Source organism: Sinocyclocheilus grahami, unplaced genomic scaffold (genome assembly GCF_001515645.1).
Source record: "Sinocyclocheilus grahami isolate Dianchi unplaced genomic scaffold, SAMN03320097.WGS_v1.1 scaffold135.1, whole genome shotgun sequence".
Classification (NCBI taxonomy): Eukaryota; Metazoa; Chordata; class Actinopteri; order Cypriniformes; family Cyprinidae; genus Sinocyclocheilus; species Sinocyclocheilus grahami.
This window is the reverse complement of record NW_015505314.1, coordinates 223436-249523: the sequence shown is the minus strand read 5'-3', so window position 1 is coordinate 249523 and position 26088 is coordinate 223436. Positions and strand designations below refer to the sequence as shown.

The 26088-nt window shown below is 36.9% G+C and overlaps 3 protein-coding genes across 6 annotated transcripts in view; 2 read left to right on the top strand and 1 right to left on the bottom strand.

Annotated features, from left to right (window-relative positions):
* The first annotated feature begins 1151 nt into the window (after positions 1-1151).
* Positions 1152-11787, top strand: orc5 (origin recognition complex, subunit 5). The gene is made up of 15 exons (XM_016279927.1): positions 1152-1243; positions 1623-1739; positions 2085-2177; positions 3269-3454; positions 3934-4008; positions 4908-5019; positions 5386-5516; positions 5722-5770; positions 6621-6711; positions 6822-6874; positions 8097-8209; positions 8315-8362; positions 8460-8570; positions 9117-9229; positions 11398-11787. The coding sequence occupies exons 1-15, from the start codon at positions 1196-1198 to the stop codon at positions 11441-11443; spliced, it is 1386 nt and encodes a 461-aa protein (XP_016135413.1). The 5' UTR covers positions 1152-1195; the 3' UTR covers positions 11444-11787.
* A 1828-nt stretch (positions 11788-13615) lies between these two features.
* LOC107590961 (guanylyl cyclase-activating protein 1-like) lies at positions 13616-18635 on the bottom strand. The gene is made up of 4 exons (XM_016279925.1): positions 18273-18635; positions 14570-14719; positions 14388-14481; positions 13616-14281 (listed from the first exon to the last, which is right to left on the bottom strand). Exons 1-4 carry the CDS (start codon positions 18468-18470, stop codon positions 14154-14156), a joined length of 570 nt encoding a protein of 189 aa, XP_016135411.1. The 5' UTR covers positions 18471-18635; the 3' UTR covers positions 13616-14153.
* A 3674-nt stretch (positions 18636-22309) lies between these two features.
* The window catches only part of LOC107590960 (golgin subfamily B member 1-like), a 29194-nt gene continuing 25415 nt past the window's right edge, over positions 22310-26088 (top strand). For 2 of the 4 annotated variants that reach the window (XM_016279922.1, XM_016279921.1), the window contains exons 1-2: positions 22314-22406; positions 23560-23647. In XM_016279922.1, coding sequence (XP_016135408.1) covers positions 23567-23647 — 81 coding nt within the window. In that variant the 5' untranslated portion in view covers positions 22314-22406; positions 23560-23566. Of the gene's footprint in view, positions 22407-23559; positions 23648-26088 lie in introns of all 4 variants that reach the window. The other 2 variants (XM_016279923.1, XM_016279920.1) reach the window with 2 other exon arrangements.

The window sequence follows — 26088 nt, the reverse complement described above, 5'->3', positions numbered from 1 at the left end:
TCTCAGATTTAACGCAAATATCGCTCTCCTCTCTGCCGCTGGCTTAACGGCGTACCGCAGCTCCATCCGATTTAATCCTGAGCGCACATCTCCGAGCAATACAACACATTACACCTGACCACAGTGATGTCGCCTGAGTAAATAAACGCTGGGATGAGATTCACGCCGCGCGTACAGACAGAACCGCTCACAGATGTGGCGACAGACTAAGCAGTTTTAGTTCCAGATGTCCCAGTGATTCGTTCAGCGTGGATGTGGCAGTCTGTCCGTGCCTCCAATGATGTTCTCTTCCAGCTCTCTTCTCATTCAGCCTCTATGCATCTCATTAAGCTGAATCATCACACTTGGGACAGCAAAAATAATGACTAAACTCAAATGAAGACACAGCTCTTATGAAGAAGACCCATTCCAGTGCAGCGGAGATAACACTCCCAACGGAAATGTCAGTATGAATACTTAATGATGACCCGAATCAATTAATAATACTTAGATGGTTTGCGAATACCCAAACTTTAAGAGATTAAAGACATTTATCTATTAATATATATATATATACTTATATAAAAACAATAATCTACCTTACACAGTCCAAAGGGTTGTTTCCATGAGGCTATTACAAGCTATAAAGGACTTTCCGTGATAAATCTTGCTGTTTAATAGAAATAACGGATGTTCGGACGACGACACTTGCACTGCATTATATTTTGCGTCTCCATTCTTCTCAGATTTAACGCAAATATCGCTCTCCTCTCTGCCGCTGGCTTAACGGCGTACCGCAGCTCCATCCGATTTAATCCTGAGCGCACATCTCCGAGCAATACAACACATTACACCTGACCACAGTGATGTCGCCTGAGTAAATAAACGCTGGGATGAGATTCACGCCGCGCGTGTTGATCGCAGTGAGACTCGCTCGCGGGGGATGGAGTGCGCTCGAGCGACCAGCGCAGATTTCTGGCACACCCGAATATTCAGTCTGCGTCTGTCACTCCCGTCCGCATAGCAGATGAAGAGACGCCTGCGTGCCTGTAGAATAAACGTATTCCCTAAAATGATATCTAAATGCACCTGCGTCTCTTTTGACTTTCAGGCTGATGATAATACGGATTCTCGGGTTTAAACGTTTACAAATTCAATTCAAGAGCGTTGGGATTTAAACCACCAAGAACTACAAATCCCAGACGCTTGTCCGGAAATGACGCGGACTCGTGACGACCTTCGTGAACAGCGCGGGGAAACTGAGGCGAAGCTCCCTGTTCCTCAAAAACGGAAAAATATAACCGTTCGTTTCTCAAGTATAGGTATTTATATTGTTGTTTTTTTGTACACGTTTCTATTGAAAAGTGGCATGTTTAACGAAGTGGTCTGTCGGTTTGAACACGTGTAAATATTATTCACAATGTGTTCTCGCCGTTTTGGTTATTAATTGCTTATGAATATGCGTCAGATGTATGCCTGTGCGTCGGGTTTCTGTCCTTTTCAGCGTTTAAGATCAAGTTTAAAGATCCGTGCGCTCTGCGCCCCTTACGTTGCTGTTTTTCAAACGCAAGCACGTGTTCTATCAGCTGTAACGTTGATGCTTTTTTAACATGACAGTGATACAGGTGTTTCATTATGAGCAGAGAATGTCTGTAACGCTGCAGTGTCCCGGTTATCCTGAGGACACACTGCGCTCTCTGGCTGACAGGCTGCCTTGCAGAGAGACTCAGCTGAAGTCACTGCTGTCGCTCATGGGACAGGTGAGTTAAATACTGACCCCAATCTTTCGAACGGTAGCGCATATTGTTACAAAAGATTTCTATTTTGAATAAATGCTGTTCTTTTAAACCTATTATTCAGCAAAGAATCCTGAAAAAAAGTATCACAGGTTCCCAACAAAATATTAAGCAGCAAAACGTCCCAATATTGATAATAAATCAGCATTTAAGAAGGATTTCTGAAGGATCGTGTGACACTTAAGACTGGAGTAATGATGCTGATGAAAATTCAGCTTTGCATCACATGTGAATCAATTATAGTTTAAATATATTAAATTATAAATGTCTGCAGTTAATGTGAACCGTGGTTTCGATGTCTGTTAACAGCCAGATCAATACAGCTATCCTTCATTCTTCATCTATGGCCACAGAGCAACAGGGAAGAGTCATGTGGTGCTCTCCGTCATGAAAGATCTGGAGGTAAGATCATGAAAACCGAGTATTTGGAAAGTTGCGGTTTATAAAGCCTGTAAAAGTGCTCGTTTATGGAATACACTACACGACCTTTGGCACAATTTACAGGTTTGAGGAGTCGCTCTAGTTGCTAAAAAAAATTTTCAGTTAGACTTGACAGATTTCTCTGAAAATTACATAGTGAATGATTAGCTTTATAGGGTATATGTCGAACATCACCTGACCAAACCCGGAAAACAGGTCTCATTGCTTCCGCTTGTCGGGGAACGTGTTAACAGCCGTGTTAAATAATAGCGATATCTATGGACTTTTAATATAATCAGTTAAACTAGCTAGCTGTTTTTATTGTTGACGTTTTATTCAATTTTTATATCTAAATGTGAAAAGAATAAAAATACAAAAAACGTGTAGATATCAGTCCGCATAGGTGATGGACATTGGTTATGATCATCATTGGTATCTACTTTGAAGGCTTCTTGAGTAAAACTGCTTCTAATTTAACTAAGGATATGCAAAACGCTTGAACCGGAAGCGACGAGACCCGGTTAACAGAATACGGAAGTCTGTTGCGCATAACCCCTATTAGCTCCAGACTGAACCGGTCCAGTCTGAGGACATCAAACATGTATTAAACATATATTATTTCCATTTGTCTTGTGACCTCTAGTAACAAGGCACATGTTTCTGCATGAGTTTGTTGTGTTTGGAACAACTTGTCAGTCTGGTAGTGTGTGTATCTTTAGTCGACATGTAGTGTATGATGACTAGTTTTCCTCTGTAACCGTTTACAAAGTAGACATGTGTATGCTGCCTAGTGCTTTAAAAGTCATGTAGTGTTTGTTGTTTTGTGTGTGTGTGTGTGTTTCAGCTCCCCCATGCGTCAGTGGACTGTGTTGAGTGTGTGTCCAGTGGGCTTCTCTTTCACCAGGTGTTGTCTGCCTTTTTTGGGCCCGATGCTGCAGCGTTGCTTCCCCGTTGCCCGTAGTGTATGATGACTAGTTTTCCTCTGTAACAGTTTACAAAGTAGACATGTGTATGCTGCCTAGTGCTTTAAAAGTCATGTAGTGTTTGTTGTTTTGTGTGTGTGTGTGTTTCAGCTCCCCCATGCGTCAGTGGACTGTGTTGAGTGTGTGTCCAGTGGGCTTCTCTTTCACCAGGTGTTGTCTGCCTTTTTTGGGCCCGATGCTGCAGCGTTGCTTCCCCGTTGCCCGTCTTTGTCAGATTTTGTGCGACTGTACAAACAGATGAGCTCTAATTCACCTGCCACTCAGACACGCTATATAGTGAGTTTATTTTACATATATGTAGTAGGGCTGTACGATAAATCGCATGCGATATTTAATGCGCATCTTGTCAGAAAGCCGGTTCTGTAATCAGCGGTAAATCTCCATCACCTGCGGGCTTTCACATTGAGCAGCATTAACTGCACAGAGCCGTTGTTCACTGACGATCTGCGCAAAACATCGCGCGAATATGATCGTGGTTTTGCGCAGCTCGTCAGTGAACAACGGCTCTGTGTAGTTAATGCTGCTCAATGTGAAAGCACACAGGTGATGGAGATTTACCGCTGATTACAGAACCGGCTTTACTGATAAGATGCGCGTTAAATATTGCATGCGATTTATCGTGCAGCCCTAATATGTAGTACGTATATGTAGTATGATGTTGATGAAATAATATGCTTGGAATTTTGTCAGAATGTTATGTCTGTGCATTTAGATATTTATTAAAGATGTGCCTTAATGTGACAATGTCCCTGTAGATTCTGGACAGAGCTGAACGCATGAGAGATATGGATTTCAGCCTGCTTCCTGCTCTTCTGCGCCTACAGGAATTGGTATGCGCTCAGTTTAACTGATGTTTTACTGCATCAAGTAGAATACGTGCTCTTTATATAGTCTTATGTCTGATAAGTGAATTCTCTTTTCTTCATTCTTCTTTATCCGACCTCTGGTGGAGACTTGAGGCTTTATAGAGACTATTTTGTTAATAGTCGCTAGGCGCGTTTCCATTACAGATTTGCGCAAAACTTTGGCGATATTTTCTGAATGTCGATAAAGTATTGCGAAATGACAGCGTTTCCATTAACCAATGTTATGCGGCTAAAACGTAACCTTTTGCCTCTCGCGATAAGTCATGGCAATGGATTTTGGTGGGATTTTGACAGATTTTGGCTATATTTATTCAAAGGAGGCTTATGCATGTATCTTTACAGAAGCAGCAAAGAGAGCCGCTTCAGAAACGTGCGTGGCGCGGCTGCAATAAACCATAGACTGTATAAAAACATTAACACAAGCACTGAGTGACCGTATCAGAGCCACACTGCACCGCAGACGTGTGCAATGTAAATTGTCTAAGTATTAATAGTAGGGAAAGCCCCTTATACGGGAGCGCGGCCACTTATGAAGTGTTTCTTGGAGGTTATAGTACATTGAAGAATGATCATATGACTTTTTACATACGCCATGTGACCTGTAAATGTGAAAAAGCCATTTCCATTGCAGTTTTGCGAATTAATCCTTTATTGCATTGCCTGAAAAACCACCTCATGCGAGCGTAAAAACTTTTTTGCGATACATGGCCGTTTTTGCAAAATTGACGCATTTCCATTAGGCGTATTTTCAATTTGCAATTTCAATTTGCGCAATTTGAAGGGTAATAGAAACGCGCCTATTGTTATACATTGGAGATTAGCTATCTTTAGACTTAACTGAACATTTTTACACCCTTTGGCAGGTAAATGATAATGTGACCGTCATCTTGCTCAGTGAAATTGTGTGGGAAAAGTTTCGGCCCAACACTGGCTGCTTTGAACCTCTGCTATTTCATTTTCCAGACTACAGTAAAGGTAAGAGTGTAAGACCATCAGAGTTAAAGATGGGTATCAAATGACAGATTTTGATATAATTTGATATAATTGTAGCACGATCTGAACAGTGAGGTCATGTAAATATAAGTGAAGATCAAATTTGTCAATATCCCAACGTTTTATATAACAAAGATTATTCTGCTGGAAACGTCACATTTGTGATGAGATTAAAATTCTGGTGCATTTGTCAACACTTTTAGGCTTTTTAAAGCTTTTTCGACATACAGTAACACAATCAGAGGCTGAGAGAGTGTTAGTACTGGGTGCAGACAGGGCCAAGGATATTTAATACTTGAATGGATGAATGAAATGTGTCTAAAATCCTTTTTTTTTCTGGTCCCTCAGTGGAGCTTGTGCAGATTCTGTCTTGGGATCATCACCCATCTTACACACCTGAGCTCTACGCTTCCTACATAAACATCCTGCTGGGGGTCTTCTTCTCAGTATGCAGAGATCTAAGAGAGCTCAGGCACCTGGTGAGATCATACTTGCCTTTAAACTACCTGAGTCTACAGCAACAAACAGCAGTTATTTTGTGGCAGTTTTTAAGATGTAGCAGGTGCTCATGAACCAGTAGAAAGTGTTTTTGCTTTTCACCAGCTTCACAAAGACACAGTAAATTAGGTGGTACTAAAATGCTAAATATACTAAAATACACTGTTTAAAATTTAATTTAAACAGGCTGCCCTGAATTTCTCCAAGTTCTGTGAACCCCTGGAGAAAGGAGAAGGTAAAATATTTAAACACTACTGAGTGATACTTACATTTAATCTTTCCATTTAAAGGCTTGGTATACCCAGAAATGTAAATGTTATAATCTGTTCACCCTCATGTCGTCTGAAATCTGTATTCTTATTATGTTGAACAAATTGATCCTCTGCAGTGAATGGGTGCCATCAGAATGAGAGACCAAACAGCTGATAAAAGCATCACAATAATCCACAAGCAATTGACTCCAGTTCAAATAATGTCTCGAAGTCAGAAGCTGAGCATTTCTAAGGAACAAATGCAGTATTGTGGTGTTTTAACTTTAAACCGTCGCCTCTGGCCGAAATACCAGTCCAGAATCCATAATAACGCTTCCTCCAGTGAAAAAGCCTGTCCCTTGTTGTCTTCTCGCATCAAAACTGATAGATTTGTTTCTTACAAACGCCCAGCTTTTCACTTCTCTTCGTTAATTGATGGACTGGAATTCGTGTGAATTACTTGTGGATTATTAATGTGATGTTTTGATCAGCTGTTTGGACTCTCATTCTGACGGCACCCATTCACTGCAGAGGATCCACTGGTGAGCAAGTGATGTAATGCTACATTTCTCCATATCTGTTCTGATAAAGAAACAAATTTATATCTTGGAAGGGTGAGTCAATTTTCATTTTTGGGTGAACTAATTCTTTAAAGTGGTCTCAGTTTTCCTGATCCATATGGCGTTTTGTGTGAGGGCCACGCCAAATGTGAAGTGCTTGATTTTGATTAACTTTCTTGATTGTCATTTTTGAGCGACCTGTCCCTTTAAATAAAATAAACTCCCCCTTTTTTGTGTCAGTACAGTGTTTGAAATGTTTTCTTGCTTCCTTCAGCCAAAGAGAGTGATATTCACAAGTTATGGAAAAACATTGAGCCCCATCTGCAGAGAGCCATGCAGACGGTTTACCTCCGAGAGGTGTCCAGGTCTGTTAGTGCTGTGTGATTTCTGAAGAGTGCTCACGGTTGAGATGGTGCTTGAGTTGTGTGTCACATCAGTCGCTGAGTGTTTGTGTGTTTTGGTTTACTGCAATCAGCGTGCAATGGGAGCAGCAGCAGATGGACGAGAAGGAGGCCACGACCCTCAGAGGTACACAGACAGACACACACACACTCTGCATGTTCAGACAGACCAGCAGAGGCCTCGGTCATGCCCTCACAGACCATCTGCTGGCATTGCATAGGGCTGCTAAAAATTGGGTCCAGTGCTTTTTCTAGGATAGACTGCCAAGATTTCTACTTTTATCAACCACACATTAGCTGATGGGCTGGCCTGATGAGTCATATTTCACAATAATTTGATAGTGGTGTGTTTGTTAAGGCCAGTATCGTCAGCATTGTTGCTGTTATTATCATACTAGAGGTTAGGGATTTGAACAACCCTACTCTTATAAAAAAAAAAAAGTGTTATTGCATCACAAATCTTAAAAGTATAATAAAAAAAAATCAAAAACCATATTTGCTGATAATTGAATATTAACTAAATGAAAGGTCACATAAGTGTACTTAAAGAGTACACTTTAATGACGGTTTCTTACACTTAATTATACTTACCAAAGTGCACTTTGTAATTCTGTAAAATGATAAAAAGGTTATCGTCCAACACTAAAAGTTCTTGATTATAATAACTGTCATGTCATTCTATATTAATATATTTTAAATGTACTAAATTGTGTTTTCATCATTAGAAATGTGTAATTACAAATATATTTAAGTACAGTACACACAGGTTTCAATAGAAATGACGTGAAAGTATATTTTAGTTTACTATAAATGCTTGTCAGTTCTGCAGTACACTTGACCCATATTTCAAGGACAGTAGAATTCTGAAATTTTATATAAAGATGTACATAAGTTCTACTCAGGTGGGTCAAAAAAGCACTCTAAAGTTGCGTTTGAAATGAATTTATTATACATTTTAATTTAATTTTAAAAAGCGGGCAAATAAGTGTCACTGAATGTATATACACAAATTAATATTTCTGTAATAAGTACTTTACATAAGTATGATAAAGATTACTACTTTTTCACAGAAGTAATCATTTGATAATTGATACTCCATAATACTTAAATAAAATAAAAAATTCAACTGTGATGTTACAACAGTTTTTATAGAAGTAGATATAAATCTACTTAAGTGGTAGATTGAAATATTAATTTATTTAAAAAAAATGTTAATTGCAAACACGATCAGTTTTTAGACTTTACTCATTTTTTATTTTATCTGTATCTTTGTTCTTTTTTTACCAATGGAAATTCATTTCCTTTGCTAATATCAGCCAATGAGAGTTTTTTTTTCCCCCTTCCTGTAGTTTTATCAGCACATGCTCACATAGAGCTGCCGTATTACTCCAAGTTTCTGCTAATTGCTGCATACCTGGCGTCCTTTAACCCTGCCCGCACAGACCGCCGCTTCTTCCTCAAGGTGTATTAGAGCTTTCTGATCTTCTCGTTGTCTACACATGACTTTTCATGAATGCATCTTTATGAATCATGTGATCACTAAAAAAAAGGCTTGTCTTTGCTTTAGAGTCACGGGAAAATAAGAAAGACTAATTTCTTGAAGAAACATGAGAAGGTGAGAAGTTGCTTATTTTTCAACGCTGTACTTCCTGCAAGTTTATTAATATAATCTATCTTTTTTTTTCCCTTTTGATTTTGTCTTTTTGCTGCAGACTAGTAACCATCTGTTGGGACCGAAGCCTTTTCCTCTTGACAGACTGATGGCCATATTCTACAGTGTGGTTGATAGCAGAGTTGCACCTACAGCTAGTATCTTCTCACAGGTAATTTAATGGGTCAAATGATGAGGTTTGGCAAATAATTGTTTCAGATAATAACAAACTATGCCATTCATTTTAATGAGCTCATTTGAGGCAACTAGACATGATTTATGTTCAATGTGGTAGCACATTTTGGACACTGGGTGGCAGTGTTTCATCTTTTTTTTTTTTTTTTTTGTCGTCAAAATGTAATTAGTTTTCCTTGATAAATTAACAGAGTATTTTGATTAATACCTAATTATCCATTTTACAATTGTGACTTCAAGGCCTTTAAAAATAAATACAATTTTGAATCTTGAGATGATTTTTTTTTGTGCTGTAAAATATTTCATAGGTTAGATATTGCTCTTTATAAGAGCTTGTGTAATTTAAAACTTGCTTGAAAGCAAGCGTAATTGTTTTTTAAGGTTAACTGCCTGTGCGACTCATTGTGTGACATTTACATCTTAATAACTTGTCTAATAAAGTTTCCTATGGGACACAAATTGGTGGCAATAATGAAATCATTATAATACATATGAAATACATTGTTTGCTTTCTGTCTTACAGATTTCCTCACTAGTTACTCTGCAGCTTCTCTCTCAGGTGGGGCATGATGACCAGCTGGACTCACCCAAATACAAATGTTCAGTTTCACTGGACTTCATTCTTGCGATCTCCAGGTGTGTGTGTGAGATTGTTTGACCTTTTGGCCCTCGGTCTTGTGTAGCTCATTTGAGGCAACTAGACATGATTTATGTTCAATGTGGTAGCACAAGCAAATCTTGAAAATGATTTTGGACACTGGGTGGCAGTGTTTCATCTTTTTTTTTGTCGTCAAAAATGTAATTAGTTTTCCTTGATACTTGAGTATTTTGATTAATATCTAATCCATTTTACAATTGTGACTTCAAGGCCTTTAAAAATAATCAATACAATTTTGAATCTTGAGATTTTTATTTTTTGTGCTGTAAAATATTTCATAGGTTAGATATTTCTCTTTATAAGAGCTTGTGTAATTTAAAACTTGCTTGAAAGCAAGCGTAATTGTTTTTTAAGGTTAACTGCCTGTGTGACTCATTGTGTGACATTTTCATCTTAATAACTTGTCTAATAAAGTTTCCTATGGGACACAAATTGATTTCACAGATTTCACAAATAATGAAATCATTATAATACATATGAAATACATTGTTTGCTTTCTGTCTTACAGATTTCCTCACTAGTTACTCTGCAGCTTCTCTCTCAGGTGGGGCATGATGACCAGCTGGACTCACCCAAATACAAATGTTCAGTTTCACTGGACTTCATTCTTGCGATCTCCAGGTGTGTGTGTGAGATTGTTTGACCTTTTGGCCCTCGGTCTTGTGATCCAGTCACAAGTGGTCAGACAAGAAAGATCACCGTTTACACCTGTTAGTAACGTACATCATCTGTGACTGCTTGTGATCTGATTTCAAGTGAAGGATGTCTCATTTTGTGTTTACTTCACTATCTTCTTTAATGCGTTACTCCATACACATTACCTCACACAAGAGCTTGATTCTGACCATTTGCGATCATATTACCTAAAACGGAGTTAATTCCAGGTATAAACAGTGTCTTTGATTACATTTAGGTGCAAGTAGAATTAGGGCTGGGTATCGAGTTCGATATTTTTTAGGCACCAACCGAATTGCCTCGATATCATCATGTATCGAGTGTCAGATTTTGATACCTAAGGGGTTAATCTCATCAAAGTAAGTGAGCCAATAAGCATGCAGCATGCTTTATGTGCTTAAATCAGGGATTGGCTCTGGCGAGGCATGAAGGAAACCATGTTCCGTGACCATTCATTCACACTGTAGAATCATGCTACAGAAGACAATTTATAAAACTTATACAATGCTTTTTCTCAAAACTCACTTTGAACCATCATGGAGTGTTTGTAATAAGTTCCGATTGTGATATAATGGGTTTTGGTCATATAATGTTGCAGAAATATGTTATTTGTAACTTTTTATATCAAGCTAATCACTACACCTGCTAGCATTTCTCATGTAAACACACTGTATTATGAAAATGGGCAGAATCCCATGAAAATCACATACAAATCATATACTGTCGTAATCGTGTGTTTATTAGCTTCATGTTTCATCCCTATAAATGTTTTTTCTGGAAGTGTAACGCACGTTCGTCATCGGAGACAGGGCGGGTTATGAACGCGTAATATAATTGACAGATGAGCAACGAATGAGCGTCCTCTGAGTCAGTACAGCGATCGCGGAAGAGAAAACACAAGCAGACAGCGCTAGAAGCAACTAATGCTCATCAGATCACGTAAATCAGTGGAAAACGAATAGAAATTATGATTGTTTTAAAATGAAAACGCATTAGTGTAAATGTAGCCTGGGGACATCATCAGTGAAGAGAGGGCTTGTCTGTCTCCTGAAAACATTTTTTGAAGAAGAACTGCTGATTTAAAGATCTTTAGTATGCAGCAGTGAACCTCACATAGTGACTTAAAACTGTTCATTTTGCACTGAAATCTTTTTAAACCATTTGCACTGATTAATTGTGTTGGTTACATTTTGTTCCTTTGTGCAGTGGCTCAGGAGATGAGTCTTTGAGTTTGTAAAAACCTCAACAAACTGAAAAAAACTAATGTTTTATGAGGAAATGTAATGTGTAATGTAATCTTGTTAAAATTTATTTCATGACATTGGTATTGAAAAAGTATCTTTTTCAGGAACTGGTATCGAAGTCAAGGTATCGGTATCAATATCGAAAATGTTTGAACGATACCCAGCCCTACATATAATAGTTTGGTTGTGTGCTAGTTTGTTGACTATTTATCTGCTTTTCATTCTAGAACTGTAGGCTTCGATGTGGTGAAGTATCTGTACGACTTCCTGTGATCCTCTTGCAGTGGATATGAACCAGGCATCTAATCGGACAAAATCACATCACTTGGAATTATGGACGTGAATAGACTGCAGGATAAAAGATGTTACAGGATCTTTCTGCATTTGTTAGTCCAATCAGATGTCACCATAGGAAAACACTCACAGTTTATACAAGCGACTCTTTCCTCAAAGGGAAATTTGATGGGTTTGGTGTGTTGATGTGTGACACTTATTATTGGTCTAATAAATACTGTAGTTTGTTACAATAATGGGTCCTATTTACTTTTCATACTGTACCGTTCAAAAGTTTGGGGTCGGTATGAATTAAAAAAATTTTTTTTTGAAAGTCGTCTGTAATGCTCACCAAGGCTGCATTTATTTGATCAAAAGTACAGTAAAAATAGTTATTGTGAAATATTATTACCATTTAAAATAACTTGTTTTAATAGTTTTTAAATTGTAATCTATTCTAGTGATGGCAAAGCTGAATTTCCAGCAACCATTACTCATTGATGAATAGAAAGAAAAAAAAACAGCATTTATGTGAAACAGAAATCGTTTGTAACATTATAAATATCTTTACTGTCACTTTTGATCAATTTAATGCATTCATGCATAGTAAAAAATATTAGTAAAAAAAATCTCACTGACCCCAAACTTTGAAAAGAAAAGGTAAAGCAGTTTGGTGCATGATATGAGTATTTCTTTTAAAGAAGGGGCTCTTATGTGTGCTCTGCTCAAAGTGTATCATGCTAAGAACCAGTACAAGCTCTACTAATAATTGATTGTATTAAATAATTAATTTATATCTATTAGGCTTTATTCCCATCTGCTGGTGTTCATGCAGTGTTTTTGCAGCATGATGGCAGGCATAACATCCCTCCCAGGCTTCATGGTAATACCACAGCTGCACATGTCCATTCAGCCACATTTAAATGAGTGAGATATCAATATTGCAATATGTTTTGTGTGATTTGGATCCTTTGTAGAAGAGTAGCTCAGCTCAGAGGACTGGCCTCCTTATTCTTTTGCGACAAGACGACAAAGCTGTCATGAATACCAATCGCCCTCTCAGATGCAGACTAACACGACCCAGAACAATGACTAAATGAGGATCTGGGAGAAAGGAACTGTGTGTGCAATGGAGTGTAAGTGATTAATTGAAATTTAGGTTTTTAGTGTTGCGGTCTGTTAATTCAGCTTTTCAGAGGTTTCTGATGCTGAGTCTGACTCACAAGGTCTCCATGGTAATAGATTGGGGTTGTCATAGAAACTGAAGGACCACAGTTAAAAAGGCTCCAAATGGGACTCGTGTGTTTTCTCACACACTGACGTAGTTTGAATAGAAGATAGGGGCTTGAGACACAAGGGCAAAGGGTCATTTTGGTGGTGGCAGTTAATACATGCATGAATTTACACCAGTGTCAGTTATTAGGTTTTTAATGTCCAAATGGAAGCAAGAGCAGTTCATTAACAAGCTTAAAGTAGGTCCTGTTGTCCTACAACAGAAGGCACCCTTATAACATGTCTATGCGAATGCAGAATAAGCCACTTTCATTCTGCAGAGACTAAAATTATATGCAATAGTATTAAATATAGTATGCACATACTGTATCTATAAAGAAGTAAACATTCCCGACCTGACAGAGTTTTGACATGCAGTGGAATACGTAATCGAAAACTATCTTAACTAATGTGTATTCTAGAAATTATTTAAATTGAAATTCAATTAATATGAGTTTTTTTTAAACCTTATATTAATTGAGAGACTAAATCAAACTGGGGAATCATTTAAAATTCTGTTTAAAAAAAAGATGAAATTATTAAAAATGGTGACCATTTACCGTATCAAAAATACCTTCCCTTGAACATTCATTAAAAAAAATTACAAAAGTGGACAAACGCTTGTTCAAAAGGTTTTTTTTTTTTAAATAAATTGAGCAAGGACTTGTTAAATCGTTCTAAAGTGACAGTTAAGACTTTTATATTGTTACAAAAAAAGAATAATTCTAATAGATGCTGTTCTTTTGTACGTTCTCAAAAATATATAGTAATTTCCACAAAAATATTAAGCAAAATAACTTTTCAACATTGATAATATAACTGGAGCCTGGAGGAGCAGCTGCTGAAAATTCAGCTTTGACACGGCTAAATTACATTTGACATTAATAAATTGCATTTTAAAATACATTAAAAAGAAAAGTCATGTTAAATTGCAATAATATTGCACAGTATTACTGTTTTTAATGCGTTTTTATCCAGTTATGCTGACTTGAGGGCCCCAAACTTTTGAACAAATGTATTTGTTAACTGTTTAATAGTCAAATATTTATAAATGTCTTTCTCTGCGGCATCTAATACACTTGATGCATAAATATATATTTTAAAAAATGTTACTTTTTTTTTTTTTTTGTTAATAATAAAGTAACAAAAATAAAACTATAAATGTATAATCTATAAAACGTCCACATCATACTGATTCTTTTCCCATGAAGCCTCTTTCTGCTTAGCAAGAAGGCTGTTTTTGGGAAACAGTCAGTTTATTAGATGTGGGACGTCCCACACCAATTTCATCTCTTGGCCTCTTTAGCTCAAGTCTCTGTTTGAAGTGATTGTGCTTTAAAGTGCTTTCAGAATTAGACAGTTGTGTGTCACTCTTGTTTTCTGATCAAGAGACTCTAAAGGGGAACTGTAAGTGGCAAATATGACTGTGGACTGTCTCTTAGACGCTGTGTCTCCGGTTATGGATCATGGCCACAATGTGCGAAAGGTCTAAACTCTTCATCATCACCTCCATAAATTCTTCATCAGTACGTGCCCCTGCTACAAACTCCTCCAGCGACAGCTCCCCTGTTGAATGGAGAACAGTTAGCGATTATAGACAGGGGAAACATAATCATACTCTCTTAAAGATTGAATACGTTTCTTAAGATTAGAATCTTATTTTAATTCTCACCATCTCCATTGACGTCGATCCTATCAAACACTCTGTTTGTGAACTCCTCGGCACTCGATTCCTGCGACTCACTTCCATTGATGGCACGGATGGCCTAATGTAAAAAAAAAGAAAAGAAAAAGGATTTATATTCTCTTTTCATAGCCATCTAGTGCAGTTTGTACTAACATTATCTTTCCTACCTTTATGATATTCAGGAGCTCGTGTCTGTCTATGCAGCCGTTGCCATCAACATCATAAAGTCTGAAATACCAGCGCAGTTTGTGCTCCATTTTGCCTCTCATTACAAGACTGAGAGCAGCCACATACTCCATGAAGTCTATATAACCGTCCTGCAAAAGAGACAGACTCCGTTAAGAAACATGATACATTTTAAACACTTGAGACCATTGTGACTGATGTGATACACTTCATATGTACCGTTTTATGTCTGAGATGGTTGGTTTGCTTTATGGCTTAGAACAAATGAATAAAATACATCTGGAACGAAGTTAGCTGAAAGAGGAGTGACCTTTGAGATCTGTCTACCAATCGGCATCCACATCTGGAACTGTCTGTTTTATATTTAATAAGTTGTAATATGTTTTATATTAGGTATGTGTTCCCACATTAGTCCGTAATGAATCCTAAAGCAGCTGGATGTCCTTTGTTGTTCTCTTATTTATGTGATGGAGGTGTGGAGGATCACGACTGGGATGATGAGGATGCCCTCTGGAGGATTACTGCCAATTCCAAGGTCTGCGTCTGAGACACGGACACCAGCCGCTTGTCGCAGACATAATCCTCAGGTCAACACGTTTTCCTCTGAATGACACAGATCCCAGGTGTCTAGGGCAGTGTCACGGAGGAAGGTCATGGGCAACGTTGAGGTTTGTCAATGTGGAGATATATGGATATTCTATATGGCATAGTTGCATATTGTTGAGTAATTGATCAGACATGCGTTTACTGGTATTCGTAGTGTGTAAAAGTCTGGAAAGTTTAACATTAGTAAAGATGCATCTTATTTCCAACTTTAAAAAAGAAAAGATATCTATATAATGCAGGCCTCAATAATATTTGTGCCACTTATTAATCATTTGATAAATCAATTATAGGATAAATTATGAAATGTGTAATCATGGATAAAAATAATTTCAAAATGTAAAGGAAAAAAAAAAAACGAATAGAAAATCATTAAAATGGTCATTATGAAAATAATACAACAGTTTGATTTACAACGTCACAATGTCAGATTTGACAAAACAACCACTGTAATCAAATTATAAAGCATCATAAAAAGCATTGTGAAAATTGACATCCAAAAATAAGAAACAATATATCCTACAACATTATAAAATACTAATTGATTAAAAGCTATACAGTCCACAAAACGTAAGTCTTAAGTGTCAATTTTCGATTTGATTGAGATTTATACATCATCTGAAAGCTGAATAAATAAGCTTTCCATTGATGTATGGTTTGTTAGGATCTTTTTGAAAATCTGGAATCTGAGGGTGCAAAAAAAATCTAAATATTGAGAAAATCGCCTTTAAATTTGTCCAAATGAAGTTCTTAGCAATGCATATTACTAATCAAAAATTAAGTTTTGATATATTTACGGTATGAAATTTACAAAATATATTCATGGAACATGATCTTTACTTAATATCCTAATGATTTTTGGCATAAAAGAAAAATCGATAATTTTGACCCATACAATGTATTTTTGGTTATTGCTACAAATATACCCCAGCGACTTAAGACTAGTTTTGTGCTCCAGGGTAACATATACATAAACATATATATATATATATATATATATATATATACACAAACTCATGCAAAAAATATATATTAAAGCTTATTTTTTACACTGTTATTACCAATTGGGTTATAATCTCCTTTTTAATTAGTCTTTTTATCAATTTTCCTAGTATTATTGATTTCCCTGATCAAGGAGGGAGGCACAATAGTAAAGGGAAGTGGAGAGATTTAGCTTGACGATGCATGTTGACTTTAAGACAAAGGTAATGACATACTCATTAAATAAGATAATTAAGATGAACATATCTGAAATGCATGCTGGGAATCTTGTAATAAAATGCTTATATTATAATATATTATATATATTATATAAACAGTTTTTGTGCCGAAAATCCCATTGGGACCCAATTATGAAAACATGTTTTGGAGTGGAGAAATAAAACAGTTGTTACTGCACGTGAATGGGATTGGTTTCTATAATACAATCTCAAACCTGTTCAGCAATCTGTAAATCTCAATCTCATAGATAAGCTCATTATTCATTGTATTAACACGAGTCTGTAAATAAAAGCTGACATGAAGTGCCAAATATAGCCCTATAAATATAGAGCCAGACAACACGATAAGAATGATCTGAGATTTGCTCGGATCTGATTTGATAAATAATGAACTCACGTGTGCTGACCTGTGTACAGTGATAGGCAAATATGTGTTTATATACACACTACCATTCAAAAGTTTGGGGTCTAGATTTTTAAAATGTTTTTAAAGTATCTTAATGCTCACCAAAATTGCTTTTATTTGATCAAGATATAATAATCAGTAATATTGTGAAATACAATTTGAATAATGTGAATTAAATTTAAAATGACTGTGTTCTATATTTAATATATTTCAAAGCTGAATTTTCAGCAGCCATTAGTCCAGTCGTTGGAGTCAAATGATCCCTCAGAAATCATTCTAATATGTTGATTTGGTTCTCAGAAAAACATTTTTTATTATTATCAATGTTGAAAAGAGTTGTGCTGCTTAATATTTTCGTGGAAATTGTGATATTTTATTTTTTCAAGATTCTTTGATGAATGTAAAGTTCAAAACAGCAGCGATTATTTGAAATAGAAATCTTTTGTAAAACTTTTTGTAATCTTTCCTGTCTTTTTGATCAATTAGTTCATCCTCACTGGATAAAAGTATTAATAAAAAAAAAATTATTAAAAAAAATCATACTTTTGAACAGTATATACACCAAATCTGTATATACAGTGTATATGTAAAATCTGATTTAACAGAATGCAATGAGTCTCAAAACCTGCATATTATAACCAGTGTTTTAATAAAAACTGAAACGTCAAATACTCCAGCTATGCTGAAACCGTCTTTTAAAGGGGTCCTATTATGCTCTTTTACAAAGTCTTGATTTTGTTTTGGGGGTGTACTAGAACAGGCTCTAATACTAGGTTATTCGAAAAACATATTATTTTTCACATATTTTACATTATTACAACACCTCTCTCCTCAGTCTGGCATGAACGGCTCGAATAGTTCCTGTATCAAATGAAGGCCCGCCTTCTGAAATACAAAATGTGCTGTGATTGGTTAGCTGGGCCAGTGTGTGTTGTGATTGGCAGCACTCGGCGCCTGGTCGGGAAATGTCATGCCCCTTACCATAGCCACCTGCCAGCTTCAGTGTAAATATTGCGTCAAAATCAAATCAATTTGAGCGCGATTTAAACCCGGATGATTGTAACCACTCTTAAGTTCGTCTGCCTTGTGAAAACTAACATGTCTCCGACATAGTGATGATAACACTCGTTGCCTTCTGTAGTGCAGCTCAACCAGGTCTTGTCCCATTCGTCGATATTTGTGATATCACAAATCCCGGAAAATATGCGTTGTAGTCCAAATGAGTCATTCGTTGTAGTTTTTGAAAAGTGATTTCTATTAAATAAAATATCTCCTTTTGAATTGGACTTTGAGCTTTGTAACTTTGCAGCTCTTTTTTTATGCTCAAACAGCAACATTACAGACTTACTAAAGTTGAAAAAGTGAAAAAGCATAATAGCACCCCTTTAATGCAGAAAGTTTTCAAAGGCATCCTTAGCAACTGTTACTATCCACTCAAAATGAATGTTCACTCACCTTGTTCATGTCAAATGTGCGGAACATCTGCTCGATGTAGGCATTGGCCTCTTGATCCAGACCTCTGAGCCCGAAGAACTGTTTGAACTCATGCAGCGTGAGCTGACCAGATGGACACTCAGTCATGAACTTCTTATACCACAGATGCATTTCAACGGCCTGCAGGTCGTCCACGGTGCTGCCCGTCGAATTCCCCATCGCTGAACTGAGAACTGATTGTTTTGGCGAGCAAGACTGGAGCTACTCTGTCAGAAATCCCAACTGGTCTGCTGTGCAGGCGAGTGTTTCGCTTCTCACAGACACACGACACTGGAACCTAAGAGAGAGGTGGGCACCCTCAAGAGGTTTTTGTACTGGCCTGGGATCAGACACGCCCCACCAACTCCATCTTATTGATATTAACTGCGACTAATCCAGCTCACTGTGTATGTGAGGCTTAAGGATGACCGTGGCTGGGATGGCCATTGGTTATTGCATGTGCGCTTGGGGACATGCTGACAAATGTTCCCATGTGACGGCCTGTGAACAGATGCAACTGTGTCAGCATTTCTTGTATGCAAGTTCGTTCGAAGTTTATTTTCAAATGATCCGCTGATAAATATTCATATGAATACATGTTAGAAGCCATGTCACAATTTTGAGCCATCATCATATGCCAAGGTAACAAGCTTCAGCAGATATATTTTTTTCATATATGACAAAGCCTTTACAATTGGCCTAATTACGTATCAATATTTGCAATCTTCCCAATGATTCCAAAACAATGCAGGTACGGACATTATAGTGGCAAAATTATATATAATGTATTGTATAATTTGTTGTATAATGGCAAAAATTATTGGAGCCTCCACATTCTTCACATGAAAAAAAACATTTTTCAATTTGTTACCATTTGATTGTCAAATTACACATCACATCCATATCACATGGGTTTATAAATTCAACAACAATAGTAATAATAGTTTTACCATTCAAAAGCTCACATATCATAGACAGTATAACAGTAATGAAATGTGTCCTTTGAGATACGGTTCCACAAGAAATTAAGCCTATTATAACATTCAGAGATCCAAAATGCTGTGTATTCCTCTAAAACTTAGTCTTTTCTGGAAAGTTTCTAAAAATGCATTTTGGTGAGCATGACAGTACTTTGTTCTCAGAACACAGAGTTTTCCATTACAGAGTTTCCATTACTGATGTTTTGGATAAGTAGTAATATAGACAATATTCAAAGCTTGTGTTCCTAAAATGGGGTACTGGCACACATAGTCACAATCTGCCCATAAGAAAACTTCATTGGACCCTTTTCACAGTCTGTGATGACGTGTTTCCATAGTTACTACAATTGTAAATCAGCGTTTCTTGATATTTTATTTTTTAATGAATTTATTGTAGCATACATTATAGCGCTATACTTTGAGTTATATATTTTTTGCCATTAAATGATTAAAAACAATCAAATCAATACAAAAATAGCTGTGAGGGTGTTGTTAATCAATCTATTTTTTTCTTTTTCTGTTTTGGAAAATCAAGGAAACCCTACAGTGATTTCTTTCTTTTGCTACTGAAGCAAATGGGAATACAAAAATCATATTTGCTGTTGCCTCCCATTCACCACTATAGAAGTTTACCAAACTCCGGGTTATTATCATTAACTAAAACCATAAAAATAAACATTAATATTACTCGAAATGAATAAACATGGCCTAAAATGACTAAAATGATATATTTATTATATAAAAATAAAATAATAAATAAAACTGTAATGGTACATCAGTGATGCTGAAGTAGCACTGCTCACTTCTGAGAACCCCTGAAATGTGAAAGAGGTCCAATAAATCTTATGTTGGAGCTGAATTGGTTCAGGTTACCCCACACAAATGATGATGATTAGAGTTTCGTCTCTTACTGATGATACAAATTCCCACTTGTTTCAGAATATATTTTACTATGATTATTTAAAGTTACTCTTTTACCCAACATACTGTATATTTGCTCCAACCACAGACATTAAATAAAATAAAGTTGGGTAAAATATACATATGTGCTAATGGTAATGATTTGGCTCTTCTCCCTGACTATTAATCTACATTCAGTGAATATGCAAAAAAAAAAGATTGCTAGGGTAAAAACAGCGCTGTTTAGGATTAACTTTGAGGCAAACCGAGTTACTATGAGCTTAACCAACTTTTCTTCAGTGTTTTCTTCTGGTAGAATACTGGTTTAGACCTGAAAACCAGGTGCTGTGTTCAATCTTCAGTCTGTCAGGTGTGGTTATAACAGTGGTGGACTCTCCCTTAACCTCTAGACCAGGGTTCCTCAAATCTTACCCTGGAGGTCCAATGCGCTGCAGAGTTTAGCTCCAACCCTGATCAAACTCACCTACCTGTGATTTTCTAATGATCCTGAAGACATTGATTAGCATGCTCCATTGCATGTGAGCTTGGGGACATGCTGACAAATGTTCCCATGTGACGGCCTGTGAACAGATGCAACTGTGTCAGCATTTCTTGTATGCAAGTTCTTTCGAAGTTTATTTTCAAATGATCAGCTGATATATATTCATATGAATACATGTTAGAAGCCATGTCACAATTTTGAGCCATCATCATATGCCAAGGTAACAAGCTTCAGCAGATATATTTTTTTTCATATATGACAAAGCCTTTACAATTGGCCTAATTACGTATCAATATTTGCAATCTTCCTAATGATTCCAAAACAATGCAGGTATGGCCATTATAGTGGCAAAATTATATATAATGTATTGTATAATGCCAAAAAAATCATTGGAGCCTCCACATTCTTCACATGAAAAAAAAACATTTTTCAATTTGTTACCATTTGATTGTCAAATTACACATCACATCCATATTACATGGGTTTATAAATTCAACAATAATAGTAATAATAGTTTTACCATTCAAAAGCTCACATATCATAGACAGTACAACAGGAATGAAATGTGTCCTTTGAGATACGGTTCCACAAGAAATTAAGCCTATTATAACATTCTTTGAGGCAAACCGAGTTACTATGAGCTTAACCAACTTTTCTTCAGTGTTTTCTTCTGGTAGAATACTGGTTTAGACCTGAAAACCAGGTGCTGTGTTCAATCTTCAGTCTGTCAGGTGTGGTTATAACAGTGGTGGACTCTCCCTTAACCTCTAGACCAGGGTTCCTCAAATCTTACCCTGGAGGTCCAATGCGCTGCAGAGTTTAGCTCCAACCCTGATCAAACTCACCTACCTGTGATTTTCTAATGATCCTGAAGACATTGATTAGCATGCTCAGGTGTGTTTGATTAGGGTTAGAGCTAAACTCTGCAGGAAAGTGGATCTCGTGGGCCAGATTTGAGGATCCCTGCTCTAGACCTTTCAATGAGCCCTTTGAAATGAACAAAAACTCAAGACTGCGACATACAACTCAAGTAGTACAGAAACATTACAGACTTCTACATGTACCGATGCATTGATATTGTTCTCCCTGGAGTCTATAAATCCATTTAAGATCCAGGAATTATTGTTTTCCAGGAACGTAAGCACTTTATGTCCTTCATCAGTCTGACTCTGTTTCGCTGCTGGAGAGCATCTCTATGGACGTCCTACTGCGGCTTCTGGTCCACCAGTGTAGGCTCCTATGAATAGAATCGAATACCGCTACCGTGTATCTGGCAAATACCGACATCCACTTGATCACTTCCAAAAAACAGTTCACAGAGCGAGATACAAAGCTGACAAACACTGTGGTGTAGTGTGCCAGAAGAACGAGACTGCGTCCCAACTGTTTTCCATAATTAATAATCATGTTAAGCTTTAAATCATGTCGTCCCGTTCTGTTTTGAACCATGATGTAACTATAAACCTAAAATAATAGTTGTAACTGGTTCCTATTATCTCTTGCAAACAACCATATCTAATTTAGTTTGATTCTACATTTTATTTTTGTGGACGGTCCCTTGGTGTACAGTTATGCGGCTCACTGTGTCACTAGTAGTTTTCACACGCTCCCTTGCGCGGTCCAATCACGGCGTTGCGTTTCTGTTTCCGGGATGTGTGGTGATGTGGCTCTAAAATCCTGGAGGCGAAATTGATCAAATAAACCACGCGGCTCTTCCCTGCGCCTATTACACAGGTAAGTTTTATGCTTAAATAACATTAACAAGATGGCTCTAAATGTATTCAGCAGCTGACATGCACAAACACAAGTAACGTTACATTTATAAATATCGTTCGAGTTGTTTACGAATCCTCAGCTAGAGCCCAGTTACAGCTTGCGTTCGTTACTGCCGCTCATTGGGCTTTAATGATGCCATTTTATAACCAAAAATAAAAGTCATACCTTTATATGTGTTCATGTGTTCTTATACCAATCGATTTTAAAAAATACAAGGAAGAAGAGTCGCTCAATAGTCTTTGCTGTTGTGTAGACAAAATGAAAGCGACGCAGCCGCAGTCGCCCGTTTCTCTGTTTCGACGTTGTTCGGTTCTGTTCGTTTTTCTCCGATTTATGGCTCTGTTAAAGGTGGTTATTTATTATCAGGAAATACAGTCAGGTATTGTTGTTATACAGGCGTTCACGCCTCCTGTAGTTATTGTCAGTACAGGGGACACACATTACCTCACAGATTTGAGCTCATCAAGTGTTCTAGTTATGCATTTTGAGTTATGCATATGATGTGCTCACAGTCTACAGTTATAAGCAATGGGAAATACAAGTATATAAACTAACAAATATTCATTTCAGACTAACCATTCTGTAAGATCCTTTCCTTTATGCAACCTATATTTGTTTTATTAATGTGGTGTAATGCAACAGTGAGGCGTGATGCAGAACAGAAGCGTTATAGTTATATAAACTGAATATTTAATGCCAAACTGGTAATTAATAGTGAGTGCCATTTAATTTAAAGAGGCCAGATGGTATTTCAAAGGTTTGATTTGAATAATTACCTTTGTCACATTCCATTGTATTACTAGTTGTTGGTTGCCTGATACTGGATCTTGAGAGCCAAGTGACCCTTTTAGGTAATGGGGTCATGATTCACCGAAGTTCTGCCCTCATGGAACATTAAAATGAAAATGTTCACTAATTCTGTAATCATTTGAACTTTTGATGTCGTTGTGCATACGTGTGAGTTGTGTCCCAGATGGGAAGTCCTTATTTGATTCATATGATTATATGATTCTGGCTTTATCTTTGCTTGTGTACTGAATGTGTCAGAGCAGTTTCAGTAATGCACACAATACAGAGCTTGATACAAAATACTCTGTGCATTTACATGCAGGTCAGCCATGTTTAGCCGGCTGACCCAAGGGGTGTCCTCTGTCCTCCAGGAGCTCTCGGGTGAGGAACGCTCCGATGGAGACTTCCAGGTGAGTAGACAAAATCTGAACAATCCTTGGAGTGATATTTTGGGTCAATACCAAGAAACTTTGTGGAACACACATGGACATTGCAGTTACTCAAATAATTATAGTAACACATTTCCACATTTAAGTACTTATTTACAGATTTATGAGTTAGTTTACAAGCCTTTTACCATCTTAAAATGATTTGCATGGATAGACCACTAAAGGCCCGTTCACACCAAAGACAATCAGAATCAGAATCAGAAATCAGAAAGAGCTTTATTGCCAAGTATGTTTGCACATACAAGGAATTTGTTATAGTGTCACAAGCTTCCAGTACACTGAGACAACAACAACACACAGATAATAAAAATGAGATGTGAATAAAATACACATGCATAAATATAAACCACAAAAAAAAAAGAATAAATTGTATGTACAGGTGTGCTATAGATGGAATAGGAATATAATAAAATAAGTTGTAGGGATGTACTAGGGTTTAGGGTGATAAATAAGTATAAGGTTATTGCACATACTGTACTTTAATTGCACAATGGGAGAACATTAACTGTTCATGAGGTAGATTGCCTGGGGAAAGAAACTGAATGACCAATAATTATATGGTCGTTCTAAATTGAAAAGAATAGCAGAGTCCATAAAACAACTGTAACAGCACAGACGAACGATATCATTGGAATCACTTTCAGAATGATTTTTTCCCCCAGCTGATAAAAGATAAAAAAAAACAATCAAAATCCATCCGACTTTAAAGAGCTTGAGCATTTAAAAATGGCAGATGACAAAACTGGAGCGAATGCTTAGAACAAACAGACCGTTATTGTGCGTTGTGGTGTGGATGGTAATATAGTTATCTTTACAGTTATTGTTCTTGGTGTGAATGGGCCTTAAGAATAAGAACAAACAAGAACAGTGCTATGTTAACACCATTTGATATTAAAGTTGAAATGAAATGGAAGTAGCAACAGATCTTACCTTCTATATTGTGACATTTACATTTATTCATATGGCAGATGCTTTTATCCAAAGCGACTTACAGTTGAGGAATACAACAAGCGATTTACCATAAGATGACAATAAACACGAGAAGCTGTGTTGCATGCTCTGTTAGGAAGGGTCTGATCTTCCTGATGCTGTGTAGTGTGAACCTGCATGATCCTACTGTATTTGCAATATGATCTTTAAAGGTCAGCTTGTCATCAAGGATCACCCCCAAGATTCTTTTTACACATATATCTGAACAGAATAACAAAAAATTTAAAATGTAGGGTGCCAACTTGGTTCTGTTCAACGGTTGTTGACTGGATTTTGAGATATGGGCATTGCACTCAAAAATATAATGAGAGCTTGCAGTCATTTGTGGGTGGAATTTATGTGAACTAAATGTTTGGAGAAGTCTGGCATATGGACGAAAGTCTGATATTTCACTGGAAGATCAAGTTGACATTTTGATTTAAAAGAAATGAGTAAATACATTTTGATAACTTTTTATATAATGAAACCAACCGAGTCTTATGAAAATGTATGATTTTTAGAAAAAAGTAAGCATGGAGCTCCACCCCTAAATCTAACCATCACTGTGGCATAAGCAGATCGTATGAATGAGTTTGTATGAATACAAATGAATTAGCCGCCAAAATGTAAAATAGTTGCCATGAGATTCTGTTAAATGAAACGCATACATGGATGAATTATTCACAATAAGATCTATAACATGCATTTGGAAAATAGGGTGAATTTAATATTTAAATTAGTCATATTATGTTGCTAAAAAGAACATTATTTTGTGTATTTGGTGTAATGAAATGTGTTTATGCGGTTTAAGGGTCAAAAAACACATTATTTTCCACATACTGTACATTATTGTTTCTCCTCTATGCCCTGCCTTTCTGAAACGCGTCGATTTTTTACAAAGCTCATCGCTCTGAAAAGCGAGGTGTGCTCTGATTGGCCAGCTATCCAGTGTGTTGTGATTGGCTGAATACCTCAAGCATGTGACGGAAATGTTACGCCCCTCACCATACTGTGATGCCGTGTTCCGGAGCGACGAGACAAAAACATTAAAACCCATTATAAACGAGACATTTGTTGCATCCAGTGGGGACATAATTACGGATTATAATGACTTATATTGTTTTTTTACGAGTTGCATTGCAACGCGCCGCATAAACATAAAACCATGTCTGCATTTGTGATCGGAGAAATGACAAACTACAAACGCTACTCTACACTGCTCAAAACTCACATTTGAATCGTCAGTGGCAAATTGTTTAATATATAAAAAACGTACTTACAGTCTGTGAGTCAGAACAGCCGGCGTTGTAGTCTACTCTACCAGGATCAGGAAACAGTCCTCCATAAAATGCGCTGGACACATCGGAATATTTAGGTTGAACTGTTCTGGAACAGTGTTGTAAATACAACTTAACCACTGATTTCTAGTCGTG

Bases quoted from the DNA above. Each gene is read 5' to 3' on its own strand.
- orc5 (XM_016279927.1), top strand. From the start codon at position 1,196: ATGACGCGGACTCGTGACGACCTTCGTGAACAGCGCGGGGAAACTGAG. The intron at 3,455-3,933 runs GTGAGTTTATTT...ATGTCCCTGTAG, and splicing joins CCACTCAGACACGCTATATA to ATTCTGGACAGAGCTGAACG. The intron at 9,230-11,397 runs GTGTGTGTGTGA...TTTTCATTCTAG, and splicing joins TTCATTCTTGCGATCTCCAG to AACTGTAGGCTTCGATGTGG.
- LOC107590961 (XM_016279925.1), bottom strand. From the start codon at position 18,470: ATGGGGAATTCGACGGGCAGCACCGTGGACGACCTGCAGGCCGTTGAA. The intron at 14,720-18,272 runs GTGAGTGAACAT...TCTCTTTTGCAG, and splicing joins GCACATTTGACATGAACAAG to GACGGTTATATAGACTTCAT. The intron at 14,482-14,569 runs GTAGGAAAGATA...TTTTTACATTAG, and splicing joins AGCTCCTGAATATCATAAAG to GCCATCCGTGCCATCAATGG.